This window comes from Mandrillus leucophaeus, unplaced genomic scaffold (assembly GCF_000951045.1).
Source record: "Mandrillus leucophaeus isolate KB7577 unplaced genomic scaffold, Mleu.le_1.0 Scaffold505, whole genome shotgun sequence".
Classification (NCBI taxonomy): Eukaryota; Metazoa; Chordata; class Mammalia; order Primates; family Cercopithecidae; genus Mandrillus; species Mandrillus leucophaeus.
In genome coordinates, this window is record NW_012105421.1 from 1,056,111 (window position 1) to 1,069,943 (window position 13,833).

At 39.1% G+C, this 13,833-nt stretch overlaps 2 protein-coding genes across 4 annotated transcripts in view; one reads left to right on the top strand and one right to left on the bottom strand.

The window, feature by feature from the left end:
* Positions 1-6,335, bottom strand: part of KLHL28 (kelch-like family member 28) — a 39,514-nt gene extending 33,179 nt beyond the window's left edge. Inside the window, exon 1 of one of the 3 annotated variants that reach the window (XM_011996234.1) lies at positions 6,205-6,335. Coding sequence is in view for 1 of the 3 variants with exons in the window: in XM_011996233.1 (XP_011851623.1) it covers positions 5,207-5,248 (42 nt within the window). In the remaining 2 variants the exon portion in view is untranslated. Of the gene's footprint in view, positions 1-5,206; positions 5,456-6,204 lie in introns of those variants that run through there. The other 2 variants (XM_011996233.1, XM_011996235.1) reach the window with 2 other exon arrangements.
* A 219-nt stretch (positions 6,336-6,554) lies between these two features.
* FAM179B (family with sequence similarity 179, member B) overlaps positions 6,555-13,833 on the top strand; it is a 164,925-nt gene continuing 157,646 nt past the window's right edge. The window contains exon 1 of the mRNA XM_011996232.1: positions 6,555-8,826. Within this exon, the coding sequence (XP_011851622.1) occupies positions 6,781-8,826 (2,046 nt within the window). The 5' untranslated portion in view covers positions 6,555-6,780. The remainder of the gene's footprint in view (positions 8,827-13,833) is intronic.

Sequence of the window (13,833 nt, forward strand, 5' to 3'; positions counted from 1 at the left end):
TGGGACTACAGGCGCCCGCCACTTCGCCCGGCTAGTTTTTTGTATTTTTTAGTGGAGACGGGGTTTCACCGTGTTAGCCAGGATGGTCTCGATCTCCTGACCTCGTGATCCACCCGTCTCGGCCTCCCAAAGTGCTGGGATTACAGGCTTGAGCTACCGCGCCCGGCCAATGTTTTTGTTTTTTAAGAGATAGGGTCTAACTACCTTGTCCGGACTAGTCTCGACCTCCTGGTCTTAAGCCATCCTCCCACTTTGGCCTCCCAAAGTGCTGGGGTTACAGGCATGAGCCACTATACCTGGCCAAATTTCTCTTTTTAAAAGTATCCCTGTTAATAAATAAAGAAGGAATAATGGAATATTACCATTTTGCATCCTTAATAAATCTTGGGCATTGATTGTGAAGGGCTGTTTATATTACAAAAAGAGAGAGAGCTAGATAATTGGACCTTCTGATGGAAAAACATAACACCCATGAGTATTCTCACGTCCCACCCCCAACACACACCAAAGTCAGGCCAATTAAACTACAGTCAACTCTCTAGCTCCAACTATTAATTTACACAAAATATAGAAAATAGAAAAATCATGTTAAACAATACCAGAAAGATGCAATTAGCAAAAACATACTGACTATGAAAAATCTTGTAAAATAAACTAAATTCTTTATCAAATAAACTGCAAGAAATAAAGAGAATGCACCTATAAATTTAAAAGACATATCAATCAAATACAACCTGTGAACCATACACTTGTGTGTGCACCCATATGTTTAGAAAACAGCTGGAAATTTACACACTGACTGGATTTTAATATATTAATTAGTCACTGCTATTTTTTGTTGCTAAATAGTGGTATTGTGGTTGTGTTTTTAAGAGCTTTTTTCTTTTACAAATACATACTGAAATTGGTGTACAATGGTGTGATCATAGCTAACTGTAACCTTGAATTCCTGGGCTCAAGGGATTCTCCCTCCTCAGCCTCCTGAGTAGCTAGAACTACAAGTGCATGCTACCATGCCTGGTTAATATTTTTTATTTTTATTTTTTGTAGAGATGGGATCTCACTATGTTGTTCAGGCTGGTCTTGAACTTTTGGCCTCAAGCAATCCTCCTGCCTTGGCCTCCCAAAGAGCCGCAATTACAGGTGTGAGCCCCCATAATCAGCTGTATTGAAATATTTGTAGATGAAATAATATGTTGTTAGGATGTGCTGCAAAATAATAGGGGATGAGGGAATGGAAGGGGATATAGATGTCATCATGAGTTGATAACTATTGAAGATGCGTGATAGGTAAATAGATATTCATCATATTATTCTGCTTTTACATGTTTTTGAAATTTTGCACAGTAAGAGAGTTTTTTCTTAAACAACAGAAACATAAGGCACTAAATTTTGAATAAGACTTACAGTTTTAGAATCCTAAGTTCAGAGAGGTTAAATGAATTAGCAAGATACATAAATAGTAAAAAACGTTACTGGGACTAGAATGTTTTCTTAATCTTAGAACAATGCTCTCTACACATTACATTCAAAAAATTAAATGCCAAACAATGTCGAGCTGCTTAAAATATTTACTGAATCAATTTATAATTGTTACCACTTCTCATAAAATGAAATTATTCTACAAAAGAGCGTCTAGAATACCTTTGACTGTCATATGTACCAGTTAATGTTCTAAGCTTTTTACATGTATTAATTCCTTTCATCCTCAGAGCAACAATATAATAGGTACTGTTATTATTACTTTTTCTGTAAAATTTTCTTTATCTGTAAATACTATTCTTTATCCGTAAAATTTTCATCTACTTAGGTTTATCTTCCAAAGCCATTACATATTTCTGTCTTCAGTCAAAACTGTAATTTTAAAGAAAAATTGAACTTGTATTGCATGTTAATTACTATGTATAAGTTAACAGAATTTCACGTCTGTTGCAAACAGTTTTTCAGTGGACAGGAATTAATTATGTAACTTAGACGCCTGTCATAACATGGATTCAGAAATAACACATTTTACAGATAAAGAAATTTGAGGCACAGAGAAATTAAGTCCGAGGCAAGATTTAAACCTTGGCACTCTGTCTACATAATTCTTAAATATTCTATTACACTGACTCATTTATTAAATAAGCTCAGAATTTCTTAATTGTATTAAAATTTTAACTCAAACAAGAAATTAAAAATGTGCAGAACAGAAATACAAAGAGGATAGATCATTCACATAAAATCTTTATAAAATATACACACATTAGATACAAAAATACATCAGGGCTTTAAAATGAAATAAAGAAGGATCCATGGAACAATCATTGCCTTCTGGTATTTGTCTAAAAGCAGATTTGGTATAGCAGGTTTCTCTATATCCCTGCTATAGTTTTTGTTCTTTCCTTCTTTTTTTTTTTTAAACGATAAAGCAAACACTTAATAGTATTCTGAATCTTGGTAACTGCATTAGTCAATATCAAATAAAAAGCATCTATTTGAAATTAAAACGAAATCAAACTTTCCATAGTCTACAGTAACTTAACTTTAGCCTCTGAAACCAAGTTAATAAAGGTCAAGTTGTGAGTTTAGTCCCTATCTACTTAATTGACACCTAAGCCACAAAACAGTGGTGCTGAAATCAGTTGGGAGGCAATTATCTGCCACCATATAAATATAGATCACACCCAGAGTAAATAAATGGTGACGAGAAATCAAGATTACTACAAAAAAAAAAAAAAAAAAAATCAAAGAGACAGTTTTCTTTAAAAGGAGAAAATAACCGATTTATGAAATTAGGAGAATATTTTATCACATCTGCTCTTTTCTTAAATTTCTTTCCCACAGTTCTTTTCTCATAGGATAATTCAACTAATAATGGTATATAGTTTTATCAGTGAGCCTATGGAACAAGTTAGGATATTTTCCTTTTATCTGAGATTTGGCTTTTATTATTACTTGACAAACAAAAGTAAAATTAGAAGCCTGTCAGAACTCTTACTGGATGTGGTAATGACTTTAGGAACTTGCTTTCTTCTGTGTTATTTCTGAATCCATGTTATGACAGGCGTCTAAGTTACATAATTAACCCCTGTCCACTGAAAAACTGTTTGCAACAGACGTGAAATTCTGTTAACTTATACATAGTAATTAACATGCAATACAAGTTGGATTTTTCTCTAAAATTACAGTTTTGACTGAAGACAGAAATATGTAATGGCTTTGGAAGATAAACCTAAGTAGATGAAAATATATCACTCATATACATCAAGAAAACTGACTCAATGCTGTAAAATAAGCTCATAATTTCTTAACTTATTAAAGTGTTACCTCAAACAAGAAACTAAAAAGATTTTGAATAGAAATCCAAAAAGGGTAGATTAAAATATATATAATCTTCAACCAAACAAGGATTGAAAGAAAAAAAATAAATTTAAAAATATATAATTAAATGATATATAATAAAACATATGAATAATGGAAAAAAAATCTTAATTTTATCCTAAAGTTTCAACACTGACCTCCACCAAAACCTTCTCCAAGCTCTAAGCAAATGTGAGTTATACTTTCTTCCTCTATCCAATTACTCTTTTGTGGAAACACCCATAAAATGTTCCACAGTCCAAATGTAGAAGATGTAACCTCAAAAAATTCTTGAGAGGATTAAATGACTTAATATTTACTAAGTACCTAGCATGGTGCCTGGCACATAGCAAATACTCAAAACATTGTGTTATTATAATTGTTTGTTAATACTAATAGCAACTTTCATTTGCATAGCATTTCTTCACAATAACTTCTCAAACTATACAAAATTCTTACTAGTTTACAGAATTCACACTGATGTTCAATATTCCTGGATGTCTGTAAAATTTGAGTAAGAACATAGAAAAATCATAGTGATTCGCCCAGGGAACTACTATGTTATCTCTGATTCTGGAAATAAAGGAGGTTTTAGGGCAATTGTGTTTACCCTTAAGTTCAGCTAAAAAAAAATTAACATATGTAGCACACACATTCCTATAATTCACTAATTTAACTACACTCTTGAAATTATTGAAATTTTAAACTTGTTTTAGCTGAATTTGCAATTTTCAATGTATCCTTAACCACTTCCTTTTAACCTTCTGAGGTGTACTATTAATAAAACACCTGATAGTGTATTCTACTATACTAAAAATTGATTATAAATTTGTACTCTCTCTATATATGATTAAATACGAAAGGCTTTTTAAGTCAATATAAGAAGAATTCCTAGATTTCCAAAGTAAGATTTAAAAAAAATTTGCTTCATAATAAACAGAATACACACTCAATGAATGAGATTTACGTTCCACAAAATAGTTCTAAAAGATAATTAGTAAGACGTGATGCTGATGAGATCCCATTTCCTAAATATCCACTACGGAGACTAATGCATCTTCTAAGTCTTCAATCAAAGAGACAAAATATAACAGATATAAAATAAATTGCAATCTGTAATGTACAGTGATTCACAGGGACCTAAAAAAACAATCAAAAGGAAGACTCATCTTGCTTTGTTCCCAGGAAAAGGGCATGATAACTGCTTAAGTATCCACGTCTCTCATTTAAGACTTTCGAAGTCCTTTTCTGTGATTCCATGATTACCACACAACCTCTAGTTATTAACTTGGCTTCTCAAGTTCTTGGATACAAGAAAGAGTGCACTGGATTTTCAACTTGAAAATTCTGATTCAACATAAACTGGCACTGTAATGTGTACATCATTATCTAGGTTAGTTTGAACTGGGTTCCTCAAGTCTGGGCAATACATGGGTCTACACATTTGAGCTTCTTAGGTTGGGACTATGAGAAACAGACACTTTCTCATTGACAACTGCTACAATCATTTCTTGTTTTTCACCTCCCTGTCTTTAACCTGTCCCTAAAATGAAACATGTTAGCCAAACCTAATTTAGGCAGATTCATTTAAACGCGAAAATGGCTTATTAAAACCCAAGTAACAGCCTAGAATTTAAACCAAAACATAGGATGTATATTTACACAGCCTCATTTATATTAAGTCTATTCCCCATCCCCACCCCCCAAGAAACAAAACAAAACTGATATTCAAATCGTAATTTAAGGCAAAAATTCAGAAATTATTTTTGCGCTTGCAACAGCTGGGAGCATTATTTATAAAGCTGTTTAGCATATGTGACTCAATTATCCCAAGACTTTAAAAAGTATTTAAGAGAAATCCCACCTGGTACAGAGAAGGGTAGGAATACTTGCATTTGAAGTGCATAAATTTGGGTCTTCAAATGATAACTTAGACTTTTCGCACGAGTCATTCAAAAGTAATTGTATTAATACTCCTTCAAAAAAAAATCTCTCTTACACACTCCAAAGCATTCAGGCTCACACTAGATACGCCAGCTCCTCCACTGTGTTCGTTTAAGTATCATTTATGATAAGGAGAAAATGCACACAAAATTCTCAGTTCGCCTAAAATAAATAAATGTCTACTATTATTCCTAAATCCACAGGGCAGAATTCTCTTAGAACCGTGATGCCAAGAACTTCCACCGCAAGTGAAATTGTCTTCGCAATCTCTATCTCTAGGAGACTGAAGGGCCGCAGAGATGCTTGAGGATCCTGCAGGGGGGCTAGGGCGGCAGACGGAGGGGGCAGAGGGAAGGGGAGAGTCCCACAGAGGAACTGCATTAGAAGGAAAGACTTTGATAACGTCTAAGGGAGAGGCGGTTAGCTACAGGGAAAAACAAAAACAAAAACAAAAACAAAAAAAACCAGACCTATTTCCAGATTATGTACGTTGTAAAGAAAACGCAAAGTGATGAGGGTAAGGAAACGTGGTCAAAAACAAAAACAAAAAAAACAAAAAAAAAATTAACCCTCTACGGCCGGAGGGTTAAGAGAAGTCGACAAAAGGAGAAAGGGGAGGAGGGCGGGGGCGAATAAAGGCCCCAAAGACCAGGAATTGAAAAAAAGTACCCGATTTGTGAGCTTGGCCGTGGTCCGGATCTTCTGTCCTGATAAGCAGATGGCAAGAGGAAAGGATCACAGTTACTCAGGGTGGCAGAGAGTAACGCGTTTACAAGGGTAACCAGCCCTGCACAAGAAGATGTCGTCCCTCTTTCCACCTGCTCCGCTCAGTCCTTTGCCTCTTACTCTAGCACCAGTGGCATTCAGGCAAAACACTGCCAAAGTCTGCACCGCTGGAGGACAGCAAAAGGAAAATACCTGAGTCCCAGTAATCACACGGGAAGCGACAGGAGGAGGAGCCGCGGACAACTGGAGCCTGGGCTGGATCCTCACTAGCTCCGGTCAAACCCCAACTCTTACGGGTGGGGTGGGCAACTTCCGCCCAGAGCAAGGAAAGCGTCACATCCGTCTAATGTCTTCACCCCTCCTCCCTTCTCCGCTCTAGCTGCGTTTGCAACGTTCTGACTTCCTCTTCCAGGAGACTTTGGCCTAGTCTCAACACCTGACGTGGACTACATAACCCAGCATTCATCACGGCAAGTGGATTTCCGGGTCAAGAGGTCCGCGCTGGATACATCACCATGGAAGCAATCGGTTTGGTCACGTGGTGCCCTTGGTTACGCCCGGTGGCAGCTGTGGGGTCTACGGCTCAGACGGGGGCCATTTTGCCAGAGGCTGCCTCCCGGAGTTGGGGGCGGCCTGGCGGCAGGCTGAAGCTGTTCTTTTTCCTCTTCTGCAGCTTGGGGCTTGGAGAGAATCTGGAAGTCCGGGCTCCATCGAGCCCTTCGGAGACGGCAATGATTTCTTCCAACCACCGCCACCTAACGACCCTGCATGGCGGCTGCGCCCTCCGCTCTGCTTCTGCTGCCGCCCTTTCCAGTCCTCTCTGCCTTTCGGCTCCAGAGCCGCAGTCGTCCTTCCGCCCCAGAGACTGATGATAGTGGAGTTGGGGGCATTATGAGAGGAGAGAAAAACTACTACTGCCGTGGAACTGCGGGGGACCACGGTTCCTGCCCCACTACAACTTCGCCTCTGACCTCGGCCCTCTTGATGCCCTCGGAGGCAGTCTCAAGCAGCTGGTCTGATTCTGGAGGCGGTTTGTCAGGGGGAGATGAAGAGGAGACTCGGCTCCTTCAACTCCTCCGCACCGCGCCGGATCCTTCTGAGGCCTTTCAGGCTTTGCAAGCTGCTTTGCCGCGGCGGGGCGGTCGACTTGGCTTCCCCCGACGCAAGGAAGCTTTGTATCAGGCACTGGGCCGAGTGCTTGTGGAAGGAGGCAGTGATGAGAAGCGGCTCTGCTTGCAACTTCTCTCAGACGTTCTCCGGGGTCAGGGGGAGGCAGGACATCTGGAAGAGGCCTTTAGCTTAGCACTTTTGCCTCAACTAGTTGTCTCGTTACGGGAAGAGAATCCAGCCCTGCGGAAAGATGCGCTGCAGATCCTGCATATATGTCTGAAACGTAGTTCTGGAGAGGTGCTGAGAACGCTTATACAACAAGGACTGGAAAGTACCGATGCCCGACTTAGAGCGTCCACAGCACTACTGCTTCCCATCTTGCTTACTACTGAGGACTTGTTGCTTGGTCTGGATCTCACCGAGGTGATAATATCCCTAGCCCGAAAGCTTGGTGATCAGGAGACAGAAGAAGAATCTGAGACAGCTTTCTCCGCACTTCAACAAATTGGGGAGCGACTTGGCCAAGACAGGTTTCAATCGTATATTTCTCGTCTCCCCTCTGCCCTGAGGAGACACTACAATCGCCGCCTGGAGTCCCAGTTTGGAAGTCAAGTTCCTTATTATTTGGAACTTGAAGCCTCTGGATTTCCTGAAGATCCCCTTCCCTGTGCAGTGACTCTTTCCAACAGCAATCTTAAATTTGGGATTATTCCTCAGGAGCTGCATTCACGATTATTGGATCAGGAAGACTATAAGAACCGAACCCAGGCCGTCGAAGAACTAAAGCAGGTGCTGGGAAAATTTAACCCTAGTTCTACTCCTCATTCTAGTCTTGTTGGCTTCATTAGTTTGCTATATAATTTATTAGACGATTCTAACTTCAAAGTGGTTCATGGCACACTTCAAGTCCTGCATTTACTGGTTATTCGCCTTGGAGAGCAGGTACAGCAGTTCTTGGGACCAGTTATAGCAGCTTCTGTCAAAGTACTGGCAGACAACAAGTTGGTGATCAAACAAGAATACATGAAAATCTTCCTCAAGCTAATGAAGGAAGTAGGACCTCAGCAGGTGCTTTGTTTACTCCTGGAACATCTCAAACATAAGCATTCCAGAGTGAGAGAGGAGGTGGTGAACATTTGCATCTGCTCCCTGCTGACCTATCCTAGTGAGGATTTTGACTTGCCCAAACTGTCCTTTGATCTTGCCCCAGCTCTTGTAGATAGCAAACGCAGGGTACGCCAAGCAGCTTTAGAAGCTTTTGCCGTATTGGCATCATCAATGGGCTCAGGTAAAACCAGCATCCTTTTTAAAGCTGTGGATACTGTTGAACTGCAAGATAATGGAGATGGAGTGATGAATGCTGTGCAGGCCAGATTGGCTAGGAAAACCTTACCAAGGCTAACAGAGCAGGGATTTGTGGAATATGCAGTACTGATGCCATCTTCTGCCGGGGGTAGATCACACCATTTGGCACATGGAGCAGATACGGACTGGCTTTTGGCTGGTAACAGAACTCAGAGTGCACACTGTCACTGTGGTGACCACGTAAGGGATAGCATGCAAATTTATGGATCTTACAGTCCAACTATTTGTACCCGAAGGGTATTAAGTGCAGGAAAAGGAAAAAATAAATTACCGTGGGAAAATGAGCAGCCTGGAATCATGGGAGAAAACCAGACCTCCACTTCCAAGGATGTAGAGCAGGTATGCTTCTCTAATTTTCTTGAGTCGAAAGTGTGAAGAATTTAAATGAAAATATGCCTGCGATGACTGAAGGGTGAGTCTGCTTGAGGGAAACATGTTATGCTTTGTTTTAAATCAATTTTAAATCCACTGAATGTTGATATGGGTACTCATTATAATGGTACAGATCACAAAGGACCATTTAATAGGCTTCCTGCTTGATAGATTTAATTAAGTTTGAGACACGTGATATAGACAATACCTAGATTCAGTTTGAGTTTGTTACTGTGGCATGTCAGTTTATCTCATCATACAACAAACATTGAATACCTAGTAGGTGCCAGATAAAGAGCTAAATTCTGGGAATGAAGATGAGGCCAGTTTCACACAGTTTAGGAAAAAGGTCAGACCTAGGAATTAGCAATTAACAAATTCGCTAAGTGCTAAAGTAGAAATACAAAGACTGCAGGAATACTGAAGATAGAAAAAATAATTCCACTAGAAAAGTAAAAAAAAAAAAAAAAAAAAAGCATCCGCAGAAAATACGACATTTGAACTGAGATTTTACCCCCGAAGCTTTTATTTAAAAAATTCCAAATCTATAGGTAAGAGTACAATGAATACCCATATACTTCATCTGTATTTACCAGATGTAACATCTTGACGTATTTCCTCCATATTTGCTGAACCATTTGAAAGTAAATTGTGGATATCTTGAGATTTCACTCCTAAATATCTCAGCATATATCTCCTAGGAATGACATTCTCCTTTATATCCATAAATCATTATTGCACCTCAGACTATCAGTAGTAATTCAGTAATATGTAGCAGACAGCCTGTAATTAAATTTCCCCAATTGTCTCCAAAAGTGTTTTATATTTCTTGTTTTACTTTTATCATCCAGGATCTAGTCAAGGTTCATGTGGTTAATGTTTCTTGTAATTTTATCTAGAATAATATCCTGCTTGTTGTTTGTTTCTTTGTTTTTTCATGGCTTTGGCCTTTTATAAAAAGAGTTTGGGGTAGTTTTGTAGAATGTCCCTAGTTTTAAATTTATATGTTTACTTGATTAGATTCAAAATAAATATTTTTAGGAAAATATTACATAGGAGATACGTATATATGAAGGAGAAGCTAAGTAGTGTGAACTTCACAGTACATTACATTATGAGGCAAATGATATCAGGTTGTCCCATCACTGGTGATGCTTAATTTTTTGGATAATGCTTAATGTTTGGATAAGGTGGTAATAGCCAGATCTCTCCATTGTAAAGGTACATTTTCCTCTTTAGAATTAGCATATAATCTTAGAATTAGTATATAGAATTAGCATATAGCATAATAGTAAAATGATACTTGGAGACCGTAAGAATACCCCAACAACTTTTCACCCACTGTGTTTAGCATCCATCAATGGTCTTTATCTGTATTATTTATTATACTGGGGACTTACAAATTGTAATTTTGTTTTTGTTTTTGTTTGAGATGGAGTCTCTCAGCTCATTGCAACCTCTGTCTCCCGGGGTCAAACGATTCTCCCACCTCAGCCTCCTGAGTAGCTGGGATTACAGGTGCCCACTGCCATGCCCAGCTAATTTTTGTATTTTTAGTAGAGACAGGGTTTCACCATGTTGGCCAGACCTGTGTCAAACTCCTGACCTCGTGATCCACCCGCCTCAGCCTCCCAAAGTGCTGGGATTACAGACCTGAGCCACCGCACCCAGCCCAAATTGTAATTTTTAAATTACAAAGGCCGGGCAGGGTGGTTCACACCTGTAATGCCAGCACTTTGGGAGGCCGAGGCAGGCAGATTACCTGAGGTCAGGAGTTCGAGACCAGCCTGGCCAACATGGTGAAACCCCCATCTCTACTAAAAATACAAAAATTAGCTCGGTGTGGTGGTACACACCTGTAATCCTAGCTACTCGGGAGGCTGAGGCAAAAGAATCACTTGAACCCAGGAAGCTGAGGTTTCAGTGAGCTGAGATGGCACCACTGCACCCCAGTCTAGGCAACAGAGGGAGACTCTGTCTCAAAAATAATAATAATAATAATAACAAATTAATTACAAAAAGAGTAATTTAAAAACATTGTAACATTTCTTCTCTATCTGCAATTCTTTTTTTTCTTGTATGTGTAATAATTATGTATTATTTTTTGTTACTAAAGTTTTTTTAACTTTTTTGTGCTAAAAGTGTCCCAAATTTGACTAGAGACTGGCTCCTGTGTCCTTTTAACATGACTGTTCTTTAGTCTTTGAGCACTTCCTTAACATAATATTTGGGATGATTTCTTGAGGCTAGGAGTTCGAGACCAGCCTGGGCAACATAGTGAGCTCTCATCTCTACAAAAATAAAAAAACTTAGCCAGGCATGGTGGTGCATGCCTATAGTCCCAGCTACTTCGGAGGCTGAAGTGGGAGGATTGCTTGAGCCCAGGAGTTCCAGGCTGCAGCAGTGAGCCATGATTGTGCCACCGCACTCCAGCCTGCTCAACAGAGCAAGACCCAGACTCAAAAACAAAATGAAACAAAACAAGAGTAACATGATGCCTAGCCTTACTTTGGTTTTTTCTTGCTTCAGACTTGGAATCAGCCATTTTTTCAGAAGTCCTAGTACTGCCTTTTTATTGGGCAGCGGTATTTGAAAACAAAAGTCTGAGTATAGATTTGTTCATTGCTATTTCTTGCCATTGTGGTTTCACCCTTTCAGTGGACAGAACCAAGGAGTATCTGTTTTTTGTTCGCTTGTTATTTAATGCATTTATATTAATACCTCCAGTTCAAAACTAGTACTACAGGGTTCTTTCTCATCTTCCTTTATTCCATATTTGAATCTCCCTTTGTTCATAATAAAATCCCTGCTTCCTAACACCAGCAATATTTATTCATATGCTGTATCCTACAGTAGCCCTCCCCCACAAAAAAAATTGCCAGACCAGTAACGGCAACCAACTACCTACTAAATAAAGTTTAAGATTTCATTACAGTTCTTTTTGTGTTTAGAATTATTCCACAGTCAGAATTTTGTGGTCAAACTTTTCTTAAATTAAGTCTTTTGTCTTAATTTTAATTAATATTCAAACAGTGTGATGAAAGATGAATAGGCACTTATTACGTGTGGATAGATCTCAGTGAATTTCAGACTAAAGGAATAGCGTGTTCAGAGACACTGATTATATGAAAGAACTTAATAAATTAATAAGAGAATGGGGAGTTTTTGCACAGCAGACACAAGGGGCCTAGTGGGAAGTAGCAGATGATACTGGAGATGTAGATAAGGGTAAAGTATGGAGATAATATCTTGCAAATAATGAGTTTGGACCTTCTGCAATAAACCTCAAATGGGAGGAGGTGAATTGAGTGTTCTCTCTGGTTCCTTCCAATCCCAAAATGTGTAGATTTTTTGGAAATAATTTTCAGATTTATATAATCTGGTTATATGTTATTTCCTTGTATTATAAGCATTATCTGGCAGTGATGATTTTTTTTAAGCATTACTCTTAAGACTGCTTATCATGTGTCAAGTCTAAGATGTCAGTGTATATATTATTAAAAAGATTCTAGTGCTGGCCAAAGCAACAAGAATCTGAAGATAAGTGCATTTCTGAAATGCCAGCATAGACATACTTTGCTTTTGAAAGATGCTGTGGTGAAATCAAAACTTTACCCAGAAATCAAGTTGTAATTACTTGTTCAAAAAAGGTCTTAGAGGAACTATTTTAATAGAGGACAGGGAATAAATATCTAAACAGTTTATGTGTGCAGTTTTTAAAAATATATATACATACATATTTTAAATTATTGGACTTTATTTATTTATTTATTTATTTATTTATTTTTTGAGACGGAGTTTCACTCTGTCGCCCAGGCTAGAGTGCTGTGTGGCGCAATCTTGGCTCACTGCAAGCTCCATCTCCCGGGTTCACGCCATTCTCCTGCCTCAGCCTTATGAGTAGCTGAGACTACAGTAATTCTTCTGCCTCAGGCTCCTGGACTCAAGAGTAGCTGGGACTACAGCTACTACAGGCACCCGCCACCATGCCCGGCTAATTGTTTTGTATTTTTAGTAGAGATGGGGTTTCACCATGTTAGCCAGGATGGTCTCTATCTCCTGACCTCGTGATCTTCCCATCTTGGCCTTTGCCCAAAGTGCTGGGATTACAGGCGTGATCCACCGCACCCGGTCTGGACTTTAATGTTTAAAGCAGTTTTAGGTTCTCAGCAAATTTGAACAGAGAGTACAGATAGTTCCCATATACCCCTGTCCACACAAGAACAACCTGACCCACCTCATCCTGTACTTTAGGGGTACATTTGTTATAATCAGTGAACCCATATTAACATATAATTATCACCCAAAGCCCATAGTTGCATTAAGGTTCACTCTTGTGTTGTACATTCTATGGGATTTTGGCAAATGTATCCATGTCTTATGTTTAGTACATCCTATGGGGTTTTGACAGTGTATCCATGTCTTGTATCCACCATTATAGTATCATAACAGTAGTTTCAGTGCCCTAAAAATTCTCTGTTCTTTACATGTACATTCTTCCCTCCCTCACCCCATTCCCAACCCTTAGCAACCAGTGGTCTTTTTTTCTGTCTCCATAGTTTTGTCATTTCCAGAATGTCACATACTTGGAATTATATAGTATCTTGCATTTTCAGATTGGTTTCTTTCACTTAGTAAAATGCATTTAAGTTTTCTTTATGTCTTTTCATGGTTCCTTCCTTCTCCCTTCCCCTTCCCCTTCCGTTCCCTTTTTTTTTTTTTTTTTTTTGAGACAGAGTCTTGCTCTATTCCCCACCCCAGGCTGGAGTGCAGTGGCACCATCTTGGCTCAGTGCAACCTCTGCCTCCTGGGTTCAAGCGATTCTCATGCCTCAGTCTCCCAAGTAGCTGGAATTACAGGTGCATGCCACCACACCCGGCTCATTTTTGTATTTTTAGTAGAGACGGGGTTTCTCCATGTTGGTCAGGCTGGTCTCAAACTCCTGACCTCAGGTGATCTGCCTGCTTTGGCCTC